Source organism: Lonchura striata, chromosome 3, assembly GCF_050655825.1.
Source record: "Lonchura striata isolate lonStrDom1 chromosome 3, ASM5065582v1, whole genome shotgun sequence".
Lineage (NCBI taxonomy): Eukaryota > Metazoa > Chordata > Aves > Passeriformes > Estrildidae > Lonchura > Lonchura striata.
The window spans coordinates 65186352-65210868 of record NC_140705.1 but is presented as its reverse complement, the minus strand read 5'-3'; the positions used below and the strand labels follow the sequence as shown (position 1 = coordinate 65210868).

General features: G+C 38.8%; 1 protein-coding gene across 4 annotated transcripts in view; it reads right to left on the bottom strand.

The window, feature by feature from the left end:
- Nucleotides 1-24517, bottom strand: part of GRM1 (glutamate metabotropic receptor 1) — a 183348-nt gene that overhangs the window by 21238 nt on the left and 137593 nt on the right. For all 4 annotated transcript variants that reach the window (XM_021527014.4, XM_021527017.4, XM_085575362.1 and 1 more), the window contains exons 6-8: nt 19055-19223; nt 17014-17140; nt 10599-11529 (exon numbers count right to left, since the gene is read on the bottom strand). In XM_021527014.4, the coding sequence (XP_021382689.2) occupies nt 10599-11529; nt 17014-17140; nt 19055-19223 (1227 nt within the window). The remainder of the gene's footprint in view (nt 1-10598; nt 11530-17013; nt 17141-19054; nt 19224-24517) is intronic.

The window sequence follows — 24517 nt, the reverse complement described above, 5'->3', positions numbered from 1 at the left end:
ACCTTGAACTCAGGCTCAAGGAATCCAGCAGACAGTAATTCATTTTCTTTTCTTTTTTCCTCTTTGTAAGGACAGTTACAGTTTTATAGGGTGGAAGAAAGCCACATCCTGCACACCACAAAAGAAGAAACAGAGAGAGCAGAGAAGGGGAAACTGCTTAAGAGGAAATAAACCGAAGCAGTAAGCTAGAAATGGTAACTTACCTATAGTGAACTAACAAGAAATCTGGAGTTTTTAGTTGTCAAGTGGGCTTTAAAGTGACAAATTGTGTGATTGCTTTCAGCCTGCACAATTGTTTGCTGTTAACAGTGGTAATGACTTTTAACCTATGCTTGTCAGGTGTGGGAGGCTGAATGCCAGAGCACATATATGCTCTGAAGAATTAGTTGACTTGTTATTTCAAAATTAAATAGTCCCTTTACAACTTTAGTGTGGAGGCAGATGTTATATTGATACAATATCCTTTCAACCCACACTGGAAGTGGTTTCTTAGAGTCCTCTGGCGCAGTAGAGAAACCTAGCCTCTCATGCTGGCCATGTTTATTAGTGACTCTTTGACAGTGTATGTCTTCTGTGTGGTGGCATCTGTTCTACAGATATAGCTTGGTCTGTAAATCCTAAAAGAGATCTGACTATGAAGAATTTGCCCATTCAGAGTCCTTGAGGCACAGAGGTAAGAATACAGAGAACAGAGGGGAATGTGGTCTGGGTGTGAATAGTTTTCAGTGTATTTGGGACAGAGGAAAAACAGAATCAGAAGACAAGTGAAAAATCATCACTACCATACTAGCTAAAAAGAAAAAAAAAAAAAAGGAAGTCAAGCAGAAAGCCAAGAAAGAGATTTTTAAATTCCTCAATTCCTCACTCTTCCCTTTACAAACTCTTAAAACCCCAAGAACAAAAATATAAGAAAGCAAGTTGCCCATTATACATGTCTGAGGGACAGACCTTTAGCAAAAACTACTTCCAGATTTTGGACTGAGGAGTGCACCAGGAGTTAGCCTTTGCTTTACCATATCCATCATATCCATATACATGTATTTGTAAATGAACATGTCTGAATCTGCAGATTTTATTTCTGAGAGGGTGTAGAACCATACCCACCTACATTCCCTTAACAGACACAGACCACCATCTCTCTCTGGGGATAGGATTCATTTGTGAATTATAGAGTCTCGCTAAAAATCAGATGCTTTGTCAGCATGTGATCATAACATCTGTGGTTTGTCTTGTGGTGTTTTTCTTTGTGAGGCATCCCTAAACAAAGGGGAGAGTTCATCACAAGAAGAGATAAACTTGAGGGACAAGCCAGAATGCAAAATGCTTTTCACATCAATGAAAGAGAAGACATGCAAGTGTTGTCCCCTTCTTGGTCTCTATGTACCTCTTATGTGTCCCTAAGCAAAGAAAAGGATTAAATAAATAAGCACTAGTTCTTCATTTCACATTTGTAACTTTGCACTGAATTGTTGGGATGAATCAAAAGTCTTTTTCATATGTCTTAATTTGAGGGGAAAAACCAAACTCCAGTATTAGCTGTATATAGATGTGTATAATACTTCTGCTGTTTTATAGTCCTGTTGTTACTTATAAAGAATATAAGCAATCCACATGATACCCTTCAGTACCCAAATTTTTTCACCCCTAAATTAGCTGAAAGATGTATGAAATCACAAGGTGGTTCAGACACCCCTGCAGAACAAATGCTTGCAGAGCACCCTGCATGTTTATTCTAGCAAGTATATTTTTTACATGAATTATCATGTGTTTATGCAATGTCACAGCTCCCTTAGTTTCTGCTGAGGTGAGGCAAGCAATAGTGGCATGGACTGAAACATCACACTTTGAGAAAAGAAAGGAGGTAAATTGCATTCTCGACTTAAAAAATATTAACGTGACCTCTAGAAGAGTTGTATTCGTTTTTCATTCAATTTCCATTTTTTATTTCAGAGCAACACTCACACCACAACATGGGTTTGAGGATTGTTTTTTTTTTTTTCCTAAGGGTGTGCTTATGACTGTTGGAATCTGATTTCCATATGAAATATAGAGAAATATCCAGGGTTTTAGGTGCTTAACTGGGTGTAACCTTTAACACCTATTTATGTATCTGACATTCTTTAAAGGTGAAGTTTTCTTCCTTATTTCTCTCACAGAGACAATTGTAACCAAAACAATGTGTGAGTGTGGTGCTAAGCAGATAAACAACACTTGCTTATCCCTACATGGGAACGCAATTGTTTGTATCACTCACTAATGAGTTGATGCACATTTGCAGCATCCTAACTGGATATGAATAATGTATACAAGTACCAAAATACAAGGAAATGTAATAAGTGATCCAGTCAAGCGAGAAATTAAATTTCAAGTGGTGTCCTCATTCCTGTGGTTTATACCAAGAAAGATACTAGCTTTCCCCAGGATTTCTGTAGTGCTGCCTTTCTTCCCCTCAGTCAGGAAGCAGATTCCTGTATATAATTGCAAAGCTCCCTTCTGATGTGACTCTGTATCTTTCTGTCATTGTGCTTAAGTATTGAGATTCATTAAACAAAGCTGCCTGGTGCTACAGCAGTGCCCCCAAGCAGAAAAACATTTTGTGATTCAGCATCTTGAGAGCTGCAAAACAAGAGGAGGAGTAGTAAAGTGAACTTCTTCAGCAGTCCTTTGGCAAGAGCCAGGCTGGACTCAGGGACTGTGCCTTAGATGTCCTGTCAAAATCTCCTGAGAGAACAAAGTTGTGCCCACCCCTGAAAAGAGTGTAGTAAAACTGCCATAGACTGGGAACTTCTGAGAAAGGAAGGAAATGGCAGAGAACCTTACACAGCAGCTGTCTCATTTAAAGGAGCCACACTCATAAGATGTGGCTCTGACTGGAGATAAAGAAGCAGGAGCCTGGATGGGAGCACAGGATGCAGACAGTGTATGCTGTAAATTTATTCAATATAACCTGGGTTTTGTCTGAGGGGTGTTTATCCCCACTACTCTTACTAGGGAGCCACTGCAAAACCTCAGAGATTTTCCAAGTTATTTCTCCAAAATGTAGTCTCAGCCTCTCTTTGGCCATGGAAGCAAGCCCAGAGGACTGAGATTAAATTGCCAGGCCTTTTGGTTTTGTTTGATCACAAACATCCCAATCATAGCATGTATTTTTGCCCATTTCTCCTCATCTTGTTTTAGGAATGGTATGTGATCAACAATATATGAGCTGGGACTCCCTTTAGCTGGTATAATTTGCAAGGAAAACCCATGGTGCTTTATGCAGCTATGCCCCTTATTTCTCATTAGAAGGATTAAAAACCCACTATCACCAGACTGGTTATTTTGCACATATACACACAGACAATTTGGTATATAATTTGATACGTGCATATGCCATGCCTGGTTTTTAAATAAATATGGCTTTTAGTAGTTATTTAAATGAGAAAGAATGTAAGTCTAGAAGTGATATCTGAGAGTGTTTTATCCCTTATTTTGTATTTTATTTTTGGCCTATGGGCCAGCACTACAATATATGTATATCATAATCAAATGCAAATTCAAGGCTATAGAAGACAATTTAAGACATAATTACATAGATCAAATTTAAGAGAGAAACCCTGCAGCGGGGCTAGAAGAGATTGTTATTGGAATGTTAAGTTTTACACTCCCCGATCATTTTTTCTTTCTTCCTAGTTCTTTAACATTGGTTCTAAGAGTCTCTTTGGAACCATGTAACTATCTTCTGGGAGTTTTAAATACTCACTTAAATCAATATACTGACAAGGACAGAACAGCTTGACTGGGTTTGCTGTATTTTTTTATGTGAAATTCACATCACATCCCCAAGAGAACTGGGTAAGAGCTATTACATATCACAGTGCTATGTGTCTGCAAAATATTTCATGGTTTAAGACCAACAAATAGCCCAGCAAAACCAGCAAACATACCAACTGCTGCGAGAGAGATGTTTGGCATTAATACCTTCAGCTATCCTTTGTGAGCATGCAAGAGACTTTCCCAAAAAGGCACTGCAACCTCAGGAAAGGGAGAAGGACTAGACTGAATACAGAGACTGGTTAGGGAGGGCTGAAATAGGGAGATGAATCAGGCCAGGCCAGGGTGCCACCTACCTTCCCCGTGACAGCTGTGTCACCAGGAGCCATTCTAGAGCAACAACCTGTGAAGGAAGCAGACTCCTCCTCCATGATATGCCCTGGGTGTGATGCAAGGGTGAACCAAATGTCCAGTGGTTTTAGAGCTCCATGCTGTGGTTGGGAGCTGGGAGCCTCAAAGCCATGGACTAGCACAGCACCTTGTGCCCCATGGTGCCACTGCCTGAGAGAGTCAGCCCCAAAACCAGGGTGAGGGTGTCAGCTTTTTATTGGAGGTTAATGGAGCAAACAGATATACAGCAACAAATTGTTTAAATAAACAACCTTATCTGTCCTGTACAACTGTTGCTGTAGGACACGTAAAAGCACGACGCGAGCTACTTGCTATTTGCAAGGTAAAGAAGAAAGTTTATTATCTGACTGTCTTTTATACTTTCCCAAAGGTTACATTGGATTGGAGAGTGAATGGGCCACCTCTCCAAAGACATTGGACAAACCACTAGTACATTAAGTGTTCTCCACCCCCATAAAAGAATGTAAACAATATGTTGTTTACAGAAATTGTGTGGGAAAGTTCTCCAAAGGAATGTAAACTCAGAAGGCTTTAGGAAGTCTTAAGAATCAGGATGACATACAACTTGCTATTTTTTTTTCTTTTCAATCTCTGTGTAATTTCCCACTGGCAGAAGCTCACCTCCTTTCTGCTGTTCCAAAATTCTCTTTCATAATATGCCATTTCTCTCTGGGGTAAGCTTCAGTAGGATGGCTGTGCAGGCAAAGCAGGCTTAAGGGTCTTCTTGAAAATCCCTTGGAATGTGGTATTTTCCAAGGTCTGTACTGGCAAAAATTAGGGTCTGTCTTATTGTGTCTGCAATATTAGTGCAGGACATGAGAAGTTTACCCACAGCATCAGTTTTCTAAATTGCAAAGCAAGGTAGTCTACCATCTCCTATCAGATTCAGCAATCATGTCTATACTGGTTTGGCACTGCTGTAGGAAGGTAAAACTACAAGAGATGCTAATCTGTATAAAAAGCATTTAAAGATAATTCTTGTGTGCTGCAGGCTGGATGACACGCTTCAGGACTGAAGAAAATACTTCTCACATTGGGCTTGTGTCCTGAAGCATAGGATTTAATATATCTCTTTTACAAAAGAAGGTACAAAGGTGATCAGTTATCATTAAGCCTGTTCACACTTTCCACTAAACCTACTTGTTTCAGAAGTTTTGATACATTTTAGCCAGACCAAGGATAAAAATTCCCCCTGTGGCTGTTGCCAGGTTGAGATAGATTGGTTTGTTTCTATTTCGCCTACTTCAGCCTGCAGAGATGAGGACAAAAGGCAGTATTTTACTTACATCAAAAGTGTTTTCATGTGTTCTGTTCACACTTCACTCTCTCCCTCCTTGCCTCTATAACCCCTGCTTAATGATAGAATATTGACTGTGCAGAATAATAACATAATAGTGAGAAGATGGAGTACTCCTGAGCACCTATTTCTGTGACAGGGCTGTTAGGCTGGATTAAGTGACAGGCTGTAAAATATCTACATTTGAGCAACTTCAGCAGAGCATGCTGAACATTTACTTTGTGTGTAGAAACTCCAAGTCTCGCCATGCTTCACTGTACATTTGTCTCCTCCCACCACCATGAAAACCAGTGAAACCAAATCTTCTGGACATACTTGTGCTAAGATTCCCCTCGCCATGTGTCTGTGGGAGGCTTTGAAAATGAAGGAGGTGAAGAGCCCAAAACCCTTTGTGGACTGTGAATGGCCAAGGGAAATGAGCACGGCTTGTCAGTACAGCTTGCTCAAGATGAAATGGCAACTCAGCAAGTCAGTTTAAAGAGAAGCATTAACTTCAGAATACCTAGAGATAATTTTACAACTGGCAAGACAAAAAAGCAGGTGGTTCCTTAAGCCATGTGTTACTAGAGGTTACTGAGAACCCCAATTCTCAGTTTAAAAAACGTATGTAAGGACCAGCACAGAGGGAGAAAGGACTAAGGGAAGCAGAAAGAAGTTACTAGGGGATGTTGGGTTGTCTGCAAATTTTCATTGGAATAAAATAAATCACATTTGAGAGATCCATGGCCCAGGTCACTGGATGCCTGTAAAAGCAGTTTAGAGGCATTGCCTGCTGAAATGTGTGAAAAAGTTTGGAAGTATTTAAATCAGCTATTCATTTCTAAAGGCAGACAGCTGGATGAAAATTAATTGAATGTAAATATACTAAAATTAAAAGGGGAAAGCAGGTAGCCTCTGCATTAATATGGAGTCCTGGCCATTCATTGAGTCTTGCTAATTGGCTTTGTATTAATTCAGATTTTGCTACATAATGTATATTGACAATTAAATACTTACTCCGATTCAAAGTGCACTAAAATGGTGTCAAAGCATGGTGTCTCAACCATACATTTAAAATAGTCTATATTTGAAGACTGAGGGAGCAGATAACCTTCACTGCCAGACCCAAAGACACAAAATGAACTTTCTTCCTGTGGTGACTCTTGCAGCACTCCTGGAGAAGGCATTTCCTGAACTCTCATCAGAATCAGCATCTGAAGTGTCACTGTTTGTTTTTTTTTCTTCATGTAGTACAGAAGGGAGCATTGCTTCCTCAGGGAAGGGATTGTTCAGGCACTGTGAAAGTGTCCTTCTCTTCAAGCTCATTGACCCTCATAGACAAAAATAACTTCTGAGACCAAGAAGAAGGCTAAAGATCACAGCAAGATCCATACACAAATGTTTCCATCTCACATCTGGAAAAAATAAAAAATAGATGCAAAAGGCTCTCCTAACAAATGCTGCTATGCCATCAGCCTATAACAGCCAGGATCTTGTAATACCTTCAAGCAGCAAATGAACAAGAAATGTCCCCACAAAGCTTCAACACAAGCAGCAGATATCTCTCTCTCTTCCTCTCTCCTGATGGAGCTGCTCCATTTTTTATACATATTTAAGTATTCATTTGACAAGAGGAAAAGAATGACAGTTGCTTCGTACTGAAGACACTCACGAGGGATCCTTCAGACCCAGATTCAAGTTCTCTCACAGAACACAAAGTATTTCCCCAGAGTTTGCTCTACAATATTTTTTTCTCTGTTCCAAAATACTGCTGGACAAGAACTTACAGAAAGGAGACTTTTCCCTGGACAGTTCATAATCCAGATATAGGTCATCTACCTGGGAAATGAAGGAGATGCTCTTAGCCAAAATGAGTTCTTTAACTGTTGGGGTAAGATTCCCTCATGATTTCCCAATGTCTTCCTCTCTCCATGGGTAAAAAAGAATGTCCTCCTGGCCCAGGGTAAATGCTTACCAGCAAAGGCCAATTCTATGAAGCATTTTGAAAGGCTTTTTTTTGAAAGAGTTTTCTCATGGAAAATATGTATATTCAACTTGAAAATTCCCAACCAACTCTATGGAAAACTATGCTGGTTGTAATTGTTCGTAGTTTAACTGAATCAAAATAAGAGAGAGTTCAAATCCTCAAGAAATTTATTTTCACTGTAACTGTGTTGGCAATGCAGCTGGGACATATTTTTTCAAGATGACTTTTCTGACCTCTATGTCAGCATCACAGGCACCTGAAGGTTTTGAATTGATGAATTGATCCTGTGTTAGTAGACTTCCCTGGTTAATTCTTTTGCTCTACTTTATGAAGGAGAAAGGAAGAGTGTCTCAACTTGCTTTAGTCCCCAAGCTAAACTAGTTAAAATAACAGCACAACATTGCATGAAAATGCTTTATGAAAGCTCATATAAGTTTGATTTGTCCTTGTAAATGTAAACCAGTTTCCATTTTTAAAACTGATACAATTTAACCCTGTATCTCCACACCAATTCAATTTAGATGGATGCAACTTTTCTGTTTAGGAATTGGAATTCAATAGATTAACCAAAGAAGAGATTTGATACAGGCAGGAAAAGAGATGAAAACTGAAAAGCAGAAAAAGAAAAGCAAGCTAAGAAGAGGGAGAAGGTATAACAAGAAGATAGAGTCATACATCTAGAAGAGAAATCTTTTGAGTCCAGAACTGCTGGCTACTTATAGACAGAAGAATGTGACCACAGGGAGAGACTGTTAAAGAATCTAGAAACAGAGGAACATACTTATAGGGATTAGAATTACTGAAATCATCACAAATAAATCCCAGATTTTGATGTTTTACAAACAAACCAACCTAACAAAATAATAAAGAAACCCACCCAAAGCCATAACAAAACCAAACCATCAACAAACAAACCAAACCACAAACAAAACCATTGAAAATCAGTATGGAGATCATTCCTGTAGGCACTGAGCCTGTACCAGTAGCTTTCAATCCTGTTTCAGGAAGGACCTGATTACACCTCTGAATTATCTAGGTGCTTTCAAGGCTGCATCAAATTCTACATTTTCCTTCTCGATTTCCACAGTGACTCACATTTTTATTTTTGTTGTCACAGTGTCCTCAGGAACTTTTCAACGGATGTAGCTAGGAGCTAAAAAACCCCTCCAAAGTCCTTTTTGTTTTGCCTTGTGACTTTATTTTCAAAGCTTCATGTTTGTCTGTTAAACTTCTTTTCAGTTCTTCATGCCCATGAACACAGCTGGCTCTGTACCTGTGCTGGTTTGGGTGAAGGACATTCAGTAACGGTGCAAGAGGTTTAGGCAAGAGGTGGGAATTTGGCTGTATAAAAGACATGGATGCTTAACTTGAGGGAAAAAAAGCATATAAACTAGGTATTGAGCTTTTAGTTTAGAAAAACAACTTAAAACTCTGTAGAGCTCTCTTGCTTTGTAACACTCAAAAATTATGTAACAAATTGCTAAAAAGCTCAGGTAAGCCCTGTTGAGTTTTAAAGGTTACAGTTATGAGGGAGAAGCTCAACTTTTGAACATGATGTAATATTCTCTCCTATTAAAAACCGTATTCTAAGTATATCACATTTGGATCTTTTAAATTATTTTTTCTTTTTTTAAATAAAGGTAGAAGAAGTGTAAGCAGAACAGAGAATTAGTTATTAAGTCTCTCATGACCTAAAATATTCAAAAGTCCTATTTTTTTGACAGACATCAACTTAAAGAAACCAACATTGTTAGCCAGAAACCACACTGCAGGGACACCACACTAGTTTCTTACAGATGTCTGAGTCCCCATGTAACTACCATAGAGTCAGAGGAAGGTGGATCAAGCTGCATCTTTCTATTTGCATGGAATTCATGCTCTTGAGCTACAGAGAGTTTTGGCTATCTCCCTGCAGGTAGTGGCTGCTAGGGCTGCTCACCACTCCCTGCTTTCTCTCTGTGTAGCTTAGGAGTCAGCAGCCTTGCTGTGGCCTCTGTGGCACACTGAGCTGTGTATTTGGGTCACTTACATCTCCATTCTCTTCCTTTCTGATGTCCTGTCTAGCAAAAAAAAAATGTACTGAAGTAGCATAAAGACAAATTGATCACAGCATGGGGTTTTCTACAGTATTGCCTCCATCACCACACCAGGACAGATGAAAATGGTTCTTACGCAAACTGAATCAAAACCAACCTGAGTCACTCAGAGAAAACTACAGATCCCAAAAAACCAGGAAATTAACTGAATTTTCATTTGGGAATCTCAGAAATGTAGGTTTCACTGGTGCTTTTTTATTTTTTTTTTTTTAATTGGGACAAAAATCATCTAAGCTCATATGTAGCCCTATGGTGCTTCTTTAAAGATTAAAAAACATTCAGATAATAAAGAATGCAAATTTTCAGACAGCTCCTCACAGGGAGATGCTGTTTGAAGTAATAGTTCTCTCTCTCGCTCTGCTGCGTCTGGGTGCTTTTAATTATTAGCAAGGAATAACAAGTTCCACAGATGTGAATGCAAGTTCATTTTCACCATCAGTTGACTTCTGCAACTTTCACACCAATGCTGAGTTTGAGAATGTGGAGAGATTTATATGGATGATGAGTAAAAGTATTGCTCATAATGCTAAGAATTAAATAGAGCGCAGGGATAGCACGGAGGGTGCTTTTGAATCACAGTCATGAGGACTGTCACAATACACTACCTTAAAACTTATGTTCAGTCCTCAGCTTTCACACACATTCCAGTGGCCTTAGGCAAGTACATGTGATTTACAATCATTCAGACAGAGATTTCTTTTCTAAAAGGCTACAGTAGCACCTCAGTTTGAACACAATACAGAGCAACTGCAACTCAGGGCATGAGATCCCTGTACACATGCACATGTGACCCGGAGAGGCAAGAAGCTGCCATGGAACTTGGTCACTCTGCCACTGCCTGGGGTAGAGGGAGCTGTGCACAGGGCTGCCTTCAGAGCAGGAGAGAAGATAATGAGCAACACGTCAATATCCATCTGAGGCTTAGAACTAAAGGGTCATTTCCACCATTTAGTGTACACACGAGATGAAAAACTATTACATACCTTACTATTCAGCAGACTACAGTCAACCAAGAGAGGATGGCAAATAGAGGGACATATACAGATAGATGTATACCTGGAATCAATCCACTTACTTTGGATTTCCAGACCCTGGCTTCTTTCTCCGGAATATGTTGAGGAAAGTGTTGGACTTGCAAGGTGCCTTGCCATCCCCGACATGCATACGCACCACATCTGAGGTGGTGAAGGCACTGCGGACGTTCCTCTCAGGCTTGGCTATAATGATGTACATCTTAGGAGTGAACATGCACCCCAGAGCCACTGTAACGCTCAGGCTCACTGCAAAACAGGTGGTGATGATCTTGTAGTTGCTCCCAAAATAGATGGGCACGAAGGCCAGCCAGATGATACAAGTGGTGTACATGGTGAATGCAATGTACTTGGCCTCGTTGAAATTGGCAGGCACATTGCGAGTCTTGAAGGCGTAGTACGTGCAGCTCATGATGAGGAGTCCATTGTAGCCCACAGGAGCCACAACGCCCAGGTTGCTGGTATTGCAGATAAGGTAAACTTCCTTAATGCTGGGGTAGGAGAGGATGGGCATGGGGGGCTCCAGGATGATCAGCGTGATCACCAGTGTCAGCTGCACGCTGATCAGAATGGAGGCGATGACCACCTGGGCCCAGGCGCTCATGAAGCGGGGCTTGCGGGTGCAGATCTTCTTCTTGCTGCCCGCCAGGATGCGCGCGATGCGGTTGGTTTTGGTCACCAGGGCAGAATAGCACATGGCGGAGGAGAGGCCCACCAGAAGGCGCTGGAGGTAGCAGGACGTCGTGGTGGGTTTGGCTATAAGGGTGAAAGGGCAGACGTAACCCAGAAAGATGCCAGCCAGGATAATATAGCAGAGCTCTCGGCTGGAGGACTTGACAACAGGGGTGTCTCTGTAGAGCACAAAGATAAGGGTGACAAACATGGTGACCAGGATCCCCAGGCAGGAAAAGACCACAGCCACAATAGACTCTATATTGCTCCACTGGAGATACTTTACAGGGATGGGTTCGCAGCCTGCAGTGTACAGAAGAGAAACAGAGTGTTAGAAAGGCAGCTCCTGGAAGAGCCTTTTTTGCTGGATCTCAGTACAATCCAAACATTAGCATACATCTATGTGACAGGGATTATTAAAACCATTTTACAAAGGAATGAACTTCATGATGGAATAGTTTAGATTAATATGTTCAAAAAACAGCCATGCATTTTGGGTGTCCCAAACATTTTCTCATGATGCTGCAACAGGAAATTAGATTTGGAAATATCTGCTTTTAGAGATACCTGATTACAAGCCCGGCATACCAAAGGCACAGATGGGAATAGAACCCAGACTAAGTCATCATCTCTTCATTTCAGCAGCATTGTTGCAAATGGGTGATTTTAAACAGATTAATTTAGTTAATCGTTATCACAATCACTATAGTTTGATCTACTACATTTTTTGAGAGTTATTTTATAAATAATATAAATTAATTAGAGGTCTATGGACAGAAAAAATGGTACCAAAATTACAGATTTTAAAATCCAAAATTTTAATGGAACTATATCATAGATACTTTACCTTCTTAGTACATTTTTGCTTTTTTTCCTCTTCACAGTATCTTATTCTTATTTTGTCAAACCCTCTGCTCTTTGTTTTCCCTCAAAATAATATAATTTAATTCTCTTGAAAGAGTCAAACCCACAGAATATGCATGCCTTCGGATAAAAACTGGAAAGACTCTCCTTTCTGACTAGTACAGATGCGCAAACATACTGGCGTCTATTAATAAAATACTTAACTGCTTTCTCCCATACTCAAGTTGAAGGTGTCTCTGGATATCTTTCTCACTGTGCTTAAGAAGTAATACCAGCAATAAACACTACAGAGAAAATAAAATCCTTTGTGTTAATAAGATGTTATGGCTGTGAAGCTGTTACGGACATCTTTCATTATGGCATTTTGTAGTTTCTGTTCTTGGCTTAATAGTTCCAAAGTGGTTTTAACATATTTCTTTATCCCAAGTGAAGTATTCATGGCCTCTTTTACTTCTTGCTTCTGTCCTCCTCCAGTTTCCTTTGGACACAACTCACCTTTTCTGCCTTTCCCCCACCTCTCAAGTATCTTTCCTCCCAGTCCCTCACCATCCCTGTCTCAGTTCACCTTACAGTTCAGTTTTTTTAGCCACCTCTCCACCCAGATGTCTTCACTACAAACTGCTGGTCCAGCTTTTCTGACCCTGGACTAGCTGCTCATGAACTCATGCCTATCTGAGTTGATGGACATGGCTGAAAAGAACAGGGAAAAGAGGGTAATGTCAGCAAGCTTGTGGGAGAGGCATTTTTCCTCTCATTTTTGCTGCTAGATCTTAACAAGGGCCTTGATGTTGTGATGGGCAAAAGTTGTGCTCAATCCCTTCCTCCTCAGTGTGGAGTGTATTTGCAGAAACCAGTATGAACTAAAAGTTTCTGAGTCCCACAGTTTTTCCTCATTTATATGCATCTTTCACATGATGACAGAAACTATCAACAGATACATCTACTGTAATGCAGATAGCTGTACTGTAATGTAAAGTCCTTATTCCAAATAATTGAGAAGTAAGACAAGGAATAGATCATGGCTGAACAGTTTTATTGTAATCTCATTTTGAGAAACAGGAGAAAAAATGGTTTTTGTTTAAATTTAAAAAGAGAAAAGAAATCAGCCCAAGGCAAAGTCCTGACATGGAAAATTTCTGCTTGAACTTTTAATGTCTGCCAATGTCATGTGAACTGAAAGAAGGTCTTATAATTCTGTACTCTTTGTCTCCAAGCTGACTTAACTACAGGTGTTGTTACACATGCCTGTAATGTGGAAAACAATAAAAATTATAGCAGTGGCTACCACAGGTTTATTTTATAAAGAAAATATTATAAAACAAAGAGAAAATTTTATGAAGAAAATTATTTTGTTCAATATAGTTTGATCAGGACTCAGATAGGAAACTCATACTTCTAACCAATACTTTTGTGGTGAAATAGAAAGGAAAACCTCTTTATTAGAAATGTGAACCTTTGGCCATTTGCCTCAGCAGCCCTGATTGCTGGCTCCTCTATGCTCATTGATTAATACAAGTGAAGTTGTCCTCATACAAGAATCCGATCAGTGATTATTGGAAGGGTAACATTTCAATATGGACTTTAAGCTTAACAACATCAAGACATACTCACATTATTCCATTTTACACTATATTTTCAGGGGCTTAACCCAGATCCAACATGGTAGTTAAGCCTATCGTTTGCTTTAAGCTTATCCTGTCTAAGATTTACTTATAAATGTTTCATTAAACCAATGTAATTCCTGTGCACCAGCAAACCCAAGAACCACATATTGTACAAACTGCAAAAGGTTTCCTATGCTGCTTATTACCAGCTAGCAGATGTTGGTTGTCAGTACCTGTGAACGTGGGTTATTTCCCAGCTAGGAGAAAGTGGGCTCTGGAACCCCACTGAGACTGGGGGAGAATACTCGGGAAACTGTGCATGCATTTACAAAACAAATCAAAACAAAACAAAAATGTCCCCTCAGCAACTAAAACAAGCCTCAAAAAATCAGAGCAAAAGCTTCACAGTTAAAATTTTCTGGAAAAAGCTGTCTGGTAGTTTTCATGTACTATTTTTCCTGCATTTTAACTGTAATTTCCAAGATCAGAAGGCTAATCAATTTTTTTTATTACTATATTCATAGTGCACGAATAATAAGAGAATCTGTAATGTTTTCTGAGGTCATTAACACATCCCAAGTAACTGATGGCCCCAAAACCTTATGATTCTTTTCATAAGACTATGAAACTTCCTACCCTATCTTGTTTTATTGCTTATTTAAGATGATTTATGCAAACTGAGTTTACTAGCTTGACATTCATCCATCTTATATTATATCCTGGTATTATAAAAGATTTCTCTTGGCACAAGTCCCAAGGTAATGGCTTTAGTGACTATTTCTCGGGTCAGGTTTTCATCATCTGTGGTGAGAAATCCTTTGTGTCTGCTGAGTCCATTTCACTGATGTCATATTTAAGGGAAGCAATCAAAAAAAATGGTGTGCATTTAAAAATAAAATTAAAATGTCAGGAAATGATTGCTGGACCACAGAGACTGATTTCAAGTGGAGAAAATGAGCACCTTGAAAAGCATGCCTTACGAAATAGGTTAGTATGTGCTTTACATTTCTTAAAAGGATTAAGGATTTTTTAAGGATTTTAGAGCCTCCATCTGTGATGGAAAATGAGTCTAAAATCACATACATGTTTAGCATGTAAGATTTAAGGCACCGGGAAAAACAATCTGCACTGTGAGATGTTCCTGTCTGTGTCTAGATGCTATGATGACTGTCAGGGTATGAATACAACACATAAAATCAAGCTATAAAACCAGATTTGATAGGAGTCCTGGTAAGAAAGGAGAATTCCAAATTAAATCAATACCAATGGTGACTCCCACAAAGTTCAAGAGACAGACTTTATCTAGATAAATCCCCTTCTTCTAAAGATAAGTATGGAATCAGCTTCCTTTCACAGCTTTGTACTTTGTAGTATAGTTCAAGTAAATAAATTTTAGGGGTTAAAAAAGAAGGTTTTTTCTTTAATAAGACAGACTGAAGAAGCTGTGCGAGAGCAGATTGCCATTTCAATGTTCTCTAGGAAATAAGTCAATGGCTATGCTGTCATTTGGCTGATGTTACTGTGATTTTAGAACAGCAGCAGTCCAGTCTCCTTGCTGAGAAGAAACACAAATCAGCAGGTCATCTACTGATTTCATTAAAAGTTAATAGATTGCAACATGCCCTGGAGATTTTTTCCAGCACTGATTCTTTCCACACTCTTTTCAGCAGTGCCTGTCATTTTGACATGACCCATTTGAGCTACTCTGAGCAGCATGGTAGCACTGAACCATATTCTCTCAAGTACATATTGATCTCTCACCAGGTTTTTGTTCTGCCTTCTTTTTATTCAATAAATCCCTTTTTCTTCTCTGAAAAGTAGATACAAACAATTCTGTGAACCTTCAAGACCAGCAAAACCTGTTTGTGTGTGGATATCTGCTTTAAATTTAGCAGATGCTGGTGTCCTAGAAGCAGGAATTAAATATGGGCTTTTCAAATAGTCAGGACATTTATGAAATGTTCTATGGATTTTTTGGTTTCTATTAATACCAGATGTGTTTCCATGATTTGGCCTCTTACAAAATGTATTTTTCATTAACTCCAGTCCCTGCAACCCACTGACGTGGAACTTGAAGTGTCTGAATTATCACTGAGATGTCTGTATTGTGACAAATCTATTTGTCAGTTTAGCTGCAAACCAGAGCAGGGGCAGGGCAGGGTGGTGGGAGTGAGATGTATGGAATATTGACATTTACACACATCTGGGACATGACCATAACTTTTCCACAGAAAACCAAAACAGACAATTTCCAAGACAGACATTTCCCAGTCTCTTGTGATTGATAGGGTATTTTTACGTGGAGAAGTGGCTAGCTTCCCCTCTCAAAATACATGCTCTGAGAGCTCATTTGGCTTCAGTTACTAGCTTGAAGTATCTCAGAAGAACTTACTGAAGTTTGAGAATTTTGTCTATGTGCTAAAATTTGCAGCAACATCTTGCTGTCAGCCAGTCATGGTAAAGGACAAAGATGTGTTAAGTTCCACATTTGATCTTTGGCTAGGTGTTCAGATTGCTTCTCTGACTAGGAATAATGCCCTGCTGAATGCTGGCATCCAAGATTTGCAGAGGTGACATGGGGCAGAGGTGCCTCTAGTCTTTCACAGTGATACAAAGCAAGTGTAAAGGCCAGAGTGATGCTTTTTACAATAGCATTGTAGCTATAATTTTTTTTTTTTTTTTGTGGGGCGGGGGTTAATGGTTTCTGCAAAGCCCAGAGCAGATGTAGAAGTTGACCCTGATAGGTAAAAAATAAACAGAAGTATGCCAAAGCAACTCATTCAAGGCATATACACAAGGGACACCAAGTCTAAATCTTTCCAGACAGCTTTTCTCAGGATTTTGTTAAAATTCCTCTTGCTAGTGGGTCCAGTGAGAATGACCTTTATACCAAACAAGATTCCAGTACTCAGTTACTGAAGGTCCTGAAATCCCAGATAAAGTGCTACTAATTGCATGGTAAAATGATCAGAAAAGAGTATCAAGTCAATATTACAAGAATGCACTGAACTCTTGTGATAGTCACTGCTAAATTGCAGCAAATGCTGCTTGGTTCATTATCATTCTTAACAGCTTTATTAATACTTGTGCTAAAGGAAAAAACAGGCAGACTATAACATTTCTTCTTGGCAGAAATTTTGCTGCCTTTATTGTCTCTGCTGTTGCACTAAGCTGAAAGAGAGTCACCCTAAACTGCACTGGAAAGTGTGTCCAAATATGTACCTTTAATATCTCTGCATGCTGCCATCTTACTGTCCAGCACACAGCACTCTCCTTGTGCCTGTAGAAAAAGGATGTGTTTGGAGGGACACATGCCTACCTGTCAGGTCAGCATTTGGCCACCAGCCAAGCTCACAGGCTTTACACGTGAATTCATCCTGAACAAATTCATTCTCCTTGCAAGCAGTGCAAATCCAGCAGCAGCTCACTTCTCCCTTCCTGATCACCTGCAATACAAAATACATCCTCAGTTCTGATCCACTATCAGACAACAAAGAGGCACAGACTACCACCCCCAGCAAACGTATAACACAATACACTGTTTGAAGCATTACAGGATTCCTGTGTATGGCACATTTCAAACAGCTAGAAAACACCAATCAAGATTTTTTATTGATACCTGTATTAAATTTTTGCTTAGGATTTCAAGGATAACCTCTGGGGACAATTTTATTTTGTTTTGGGTAGAGCTGTTCTGAGTTAAAAGTACAAAACCACTTTCTCTCTGGTACAGAGAGAAAATGGTGAATGTCGTATTTTCAATCAAACTTGAGGCTTAATCTGTGAAATGGCAGAGGTCAGGACAAGCAGCTCAGCCCATACTTAATATCTATTGCATAGTAAAAAGCAGTAAAAAAAGTCAAAGGTTACCTAGGGTAATTAATGCATATACATATATATACATGTACACACAAGCATATTCACATACACATGCATTCCAATTTATGTGAAAGTCTCTTTGGGGCTCATTACACAAATGTAAATAGAAATTAAAATTAGGACAAATTACAAAACATCCTGCTAAAAAGGATCTGTTGGATTTTAGCAGAAAAAAAATTAAGAAGTGACCAAGCTCATGCTTTGGAACAGCTCTTTTAGGGACAAATGTCCCTGAAAACTTTCTTTCTTTGCTATGAGGGTGGTTACATGTAATAATCCAATGCTGAAAAGATTATTTCCTTGTCTTGATTCCTAGTTTCATTACCCTGAGGCTGAAAGAAAGATTAAGTATATCTTTGGCTCCAAGGGCTCTGACAAAGACTCTGGCCTTGTTTGCCAGGAAGGAGGAATCCAGCCTTTCCTTCCAGGTCTTCCTATCCATCTATATGCAGAGATAAGTATAGTAGTGAAATTCAAAATGTTTGTTTTATTGAATGCTGTCTTTGTAGGTTTTTTTTTTTTTTTTTTTTTTTTTTTTTTTTGTTGACATTTTCTCATGCAGTCTGTGGAAAGAGTCCAATAGACTTCAATGAGAGCTGAAGCTGGCATTTTGTATACATAGTGTTTACATATACACACATACACAAACTGCATAATCTCAGAAACAGGGAAAAGATGTTTTGAAGGGTGGTAAACACCAATAATGTTTCTCCTCCAAGATGTTGGAGTGTGTCACTGTGCCTTTGCCAAATCATTGGTTGCTTATTGCTTAGGGTAGCAATATAGAAATAAAAAGCTACAAATGTGTTTATTAAATGAAAATAGAAAGGAAGGTCTACTCTAAGGAGATTTTGCTGAATGGACTCCTTGCCATTTTAAACTTAATGCATCCATACCATTCTGATAGTGGTGAAACATGTATTTATGTCATCCATATATGACTGGTAGCAAATTATTTGTAGCCTGATGCAAGTGCTATGTTTGGTAAACATAGAGTGATTTCATTTGTGTTTCCATTCGTCCTGTTGTGAACATGAGATATAAATAGGTATGGGGTTTGTTCTTTTTTTTTCAACTTTTCCATGCAGGTGTAACTGCTGGAACAAAATACTGGACTCCTGTGGGTCACAATATTTTCAAGATCAACCCCCAAGTGAATCACAGCCACTGAGTGTTGTAGGCAATGACTAAGTGAAAATCTTTCTCACATAAGGTGAAACTCAAATTCTGTCACACTAGAAGAATCTGCATCCCTACAAAGGGTAATTTAAAAAAATATGAGCCTGTATATGCTGTTGTTAAAGAAAGATATTCATCTAGGAGTCTTTCTATCATTTCAAGCCAATGGGTAGGGAAGGAAGTCCTACCCATTGGCTTGAAAGGAACTTGCTTGGGTTTAGGGAAAATCACTGACTGGATATTCATATTTCTATAACAGAAAGTTATAGAAATATCTTTTTATATATGTGTCTGAGGCACACCTTAATCTGGCCCTTCAGGCAAGGCTCGCTGCACACGGATCGGACCATTCCACTCTTATTCATCTGAATCCTGTAGTCATCAATGTTGAGCACACCCTCATGCCAGGTCCCAACGAGGACATAGTCGTAGCGGTTGGGCTCTATGTACTGTAGGTTCATGATGTCATATCTGCAAGGAAAAAACAATGAGTCACTGTCCTGCTACATAAAGGACAAAAATTTACCTTGCTCTTCCTCCTCTTCCTCTAAATATTCACATTAGCCCTTAATACCAGGGACTTGGGTTTCATAAAAACCCCAAATCCTTTAGAATTTGCAGCAGAATCTCAGGAAGTGTCAGCTCTGATTGGCATACAATTGCTGAATGTCTGCCTTGCTTGTATAAAACTGTGGGTAAAAAGTTGCATGTCCATGAAGAACTGCACACCAAAGACAGTAAACTCTGCTGAAGATGCACATGTAGACAATGTCTGAATGCTGTGTTTTCAAATAATTTGTCAAAACTTTTTAAACCTTCACTTGGTGTCTCCATGCAGGTTGGTTGTAATATAGCCCTTGTTTGGAGTTCTTAAGCAGAAATGCTCAAACTGGTTTGCCACAAGTTAGCTGTAAGCTCTAAGTTAGACCATTCATATTATGCAGCCCAGTGATTCTGTCAGGACAAGTTAGCATCTCAGGCACAACATTTACTTCATCACCCTAGGCAATGAGGAGTGCACTTCCCAAGACTAAGGTAAGGGGAGCATAAAAAAACTGCAACAATTAACATCCAGCCTACCCCATTGCCTTCAATGTGTTGGACCTGATATGTGTACATCCCTTACTGATAGTTATTATATTCGTTCTTTTACCCACAGAATGTAGCTTGATTCTTATAAATAAGCAAGAATGGAAAAATGAATGTTGGAGTGTGTACAGAGAGGAAGAAGCACACAAGAGGCTAAACCCACAGCCTGGTCTCTTAAGATGAGTAGGGGAAGGACTTTATTTAATGAATGACAAGAGAAAGAGCATTGAAAACAAGAAATCAGCATTAGAGGTGAAAATAACAAAGCATCTTATATTTTCCAAGCTTGGGATTTACTGCCTTGCTCTTCTGTACTGTATTGTCTCAGTCTCTGGAGAAAAAAATCTTTTGTTTATAATGCGTGCTAGAATTATTGTCTAGAGTAGAGCAGAGTAATTTTCTTAACTAAGTCTTAGTTAAAGATGATTTAAAGAAATGCATATTTACAGCTGTAATTAGACCTCAGTTTTGCCAAAATGCATGCTCAGATAATGCCAGTGCCACTGCAGAGCTCCACTGAATCATGTGTGAAAAGGACCCCTGCCACTGAGTTCAATGGAGCTCCAAGCAGGAGGCAGCTCCATTGGTTGGGAATTGGCCACTAATCAAGGCATTGCTTAGAAAAGGAGTAAATTTCAAATTCATTAAGGAAACAATTGCTTCTCATATTCCAGTTCTTCTAAAGGAAGTGCCTAAAAAAAGAAATGCTGTTTCCAGGCTTGTGAAGAATCAGGATAGCAAGAAGCAGTGAGAGTCAGACATTTCATAACGGATACTCAACAGGCAGGAGTAAAGCTGAGCAGAAATGTGCATGCCTCTTCCTAGCAAGGGAAATGTACTTGGATTTTAGTTTGACCTTCTATTAGACTGACACAAAATCAGTAACTCTGGGTTGGAAAATTATTTCAGGAAGGGGAATAAAAGATTACTAAAACCTCACATTCCCTTAATGAAATTTTTGAGCCCGCATACTTTTTTCATTTTTACAAAAATACATCATAAAGCACAGAGTGACATTAATGGAATATCAATTAAGAGTTTCTCCTGTGTTCTTGTAATACTATTCCCTTTCCTATAGGTTACCTGTCAAAGAATAAAGTATGTAGATTAAAAGCTCTTACACAGTCTTGCGTTATGACAAGTTGTAGTAAAATGTTTGCAGCTTTGATATTTTACAGCTTGAATTTAAGTGGAAAATTGTGGTCTAGAAAATACACTTGATATATGGAGATGCGCTTAAGTTCTTTATCCTTTCTTTCTTCATCTTAATGAAAAATCTGTGCTTCGAGCAAAGACAAATTCAGTGCTGGAATACCTCCTCCCATCCCCTTGCTCATATATGTACAACTTTAACAATTTTGGGCTGGGTCCATGCTAAAAATTACGACCCCAAAAGAAGAGGGTTTGGCAAGAGCTGTGAAGCCCTCAAGAGAGTGAGACTTCTTGGAGGTATATTTGTATTTCACACACACGGCAGCATTTAAAGAAGCCATTGAAACATTCAGCAGGTAAGAAAATCCTTCTTTTAACATAAGAGCAAATTCTCTGGCATATTGGGAAATGATGTGACCCAGTAGGCAGTGTCTTATGAACAAGGTACTTGTAAGGCAAGCCAGAATATAAATCAGCTAGTCACAAGCACTGTCTTACTCTAGTTAATCTGAGATAGCTGAAGTTACCTTTTTCCATACCCATAATACCTGACTGATACTGATGTTTGCTATCCTGGAAGACAGGAGGAAAAAGAGCAATGCTGAGCAATGGCAGGATGTAAATGGATGAAATAAGCACCCATGAATCCAAACTTTGAAACAAAATTGCTTATTTGGAAAAAAAAAAATTGTTTACATGCAAGTTTGAAGGCTTTGCATAAGGCAAAATTTGATTATTTACTCAAAGCACTGGAGTACGTAGAGTTGTCATAACTGAAGCCTGAACAACTATTGGAAATTTTGAACTAAATAGACTTACATGGTTCTAAGTCCAAGTTTATTTAAGACGAAATGTTAGTTAGGTGAAATTTTTCTCTTAGTTTGTGAACCTCAGCATTTCTCCAGATATCAAAGGTTTATTGTAGGGGCTGAAAGTTCTCCTGCCTGTTGTTGCAAAGTGTTTTATGGTCAGAGGTCTATGCAAATTGTTTGTTCTAGAGAGGTAAGGTTCTTCATACCAACCACAAGGTAAAAGGAGGCAATTACCGAGAAGAGATGAGAGCTAAAAAGATACATCTGTATCCCAGAGAAGGATGTTGTGTTGACTATTGCATATTTCACATCTTCTCCAGCCATTTATGGAAATTTGAGTGATATGATTGTTACAGAGAAAGGAAATGGGACCTACTCAATGAAAGTAACAAGTGCAGCAAATTTACCAGCATGTTCTTAGTGATGGTATAGTGAGTACATACAGTTGAATTTACAGAGTTACATCCATGTAATTTTTTCCCGGAGGCAGGGCAGTCAGCTAAATGACTGCATTTGTGCCATTGCAATGAAAGTTTCCTTCATATTTCTGCATAAGATATATTCAAAGAAATTATTCTTTACAGACAAAATACACCTTTGGCTATGCTTTGTGTTTTCCTTTGTGTTTTCCAGTCTCATTTTAATAAAAACCTTGAAACCATGAATTGAGCCTGAGATAGAAAAAGAGTTGTGTCTAAACAAATGGTCAAGATTTCATGAAGCTGTACGGGTTCCAAAACAGGATATTATGGGAATGTCAGACAAACATAACTACAGGAACTCTATCTGCTCGGCTCATGATAATGACAATTAGGATTTTGTGGGAATCAATTGCTCAAAGAACAGTTTTTGAAAATCATGAGAAAGGTTGCTACCTTCTAAGAGGAATATTATTCCACCTTATGAAGTTGATTTGTTAACATGATTTGAAGACAAGATATCTAAAAACGTTTTACACATTTGTGTGACTTTCTTGCACTTGCATAGAAAAGCCAAAAAACTAAGACATTTCATAGCAGGGTGGCTTTGCTATGTTTAGGTGTTGTTTGTGGTGTTTATCTTCCCATTTTGCTGAGGTACAACAACCCTTGGGTACTGACACAGTGCTCTGGTCTGTTCACTGGTGCACGAAGGGTCTTTCCACATGAAGCTGTGGAAGCACTACAGTCGGTCTGCAGCTACAGACCATTCCGTTAAACTGCTGCTGCTGCTGTGCAGATCACAGTTCATATACACACAGCCATTTTCTGATACTATATTGCCCATGTCATAAATGTCACAGATTGATGCAAGATTTACAGAATGAATAACAAAAAAGGTTAAATGCATCTCCTTGCCCAAACTTGCTAGCTCCAACTGTGAAAATATAAATGAGAATCACTAACAAAAAAAGTCCATACCTAAAATAATCTATAAACTTCTAAGTAGGCCAGGGAATCAAGAAAAATGAACCTTGCTATGGACCAAAATGATGGATGGAATAAATTATATCATTCTGGCATACTCAGAGGAATATCTTCATATTAACTCTCTTATGTTTTAAATTCAGCAACTGTTCAATCTAATTTTATGCTTGGTACTGATGAGAGCTGTGGAAATGCTCTTGGGTGACAAAATAATAAATAAGAATTAGGCTAAAATTGGAAAATTACATCTAAACATCAAACCAAATAGCTAACAGACAGAAAATGCAGCATATGCAAAGCTGGAGTAATGCTTTTATGGACACAAATAGTGTGCAAAAAGCATAAAGCTACACTAAGCAGTAATTTCTCTGTATTATCTAAATTATATGTGCAAAGACTTGATTTATGCATTCGTGTTGATAAGTATGTGTTCAAATGTAAGGGAATTGTTTGCTTTACTTTCAAAGCCTAACCTCAATTGATCTGTATCTTTGACTAAAAAAATCTTGAAGTCAATGCTCAACAAGATCAAACTGACTTTTTGTTACTAATTAAATGTAACAAACTGTTTAAGTGCATATACTGTTTAAATATGACAATAGAAAAAAACATAACAATCTAGAAAATGGCAAAACATTGGCCAGTTTTGCTAATAAAACCTAGTAATAGAGATAAGAGTTGCTTTAAGACCACTGTGTCTTATGAATACTCAATGGAGGCATGAAAGGATATGAAAACTCTTGTTTGCTCTAGAGCCCTCCCTTTGTGTGATGTTAGCACTCAGATGCACTTATGCAATAAGCCCAAAGATGGAGTGAGAGAGCCTTTTATAGCACTTTAACAACTCAGTAGGAAAACAAACTTCAGTGAAGCAATCCCTGGGTAGGTTTCAATTAATAATGGACTTTGTACTTCAGCAGCTGAATTAAATGTATTTATAAAAAAGAAAACAAAGAAACAAAAAAAATCCCTGTGTTAAAATAGAACCCACCAAACTAAATGAAAGGAAAGATCTCTGTCAGTTCACTCTCATAAGAGAAACAAAGGTGACATCCAAGTCCACAAAGGTCCTGCCTTACCCACTGCTTGGGTACATCCTGTGTCAGCTGAGGGTGCTAAACAATAGCAGCTGCCACAGCTGGGACCAGACCCCTGATGAGTGAAACATGGAAAATCCTTCCAAAAGCCCCCTTCTTATTTGTCCTACTCTACACAGACCTATCTTTAAATTCTGGAACGATCTGGTTCTATTTGGAGTGAAACAAATGAAGGAGATCATAAAGGATCTTATTAGTTACCACTTAAT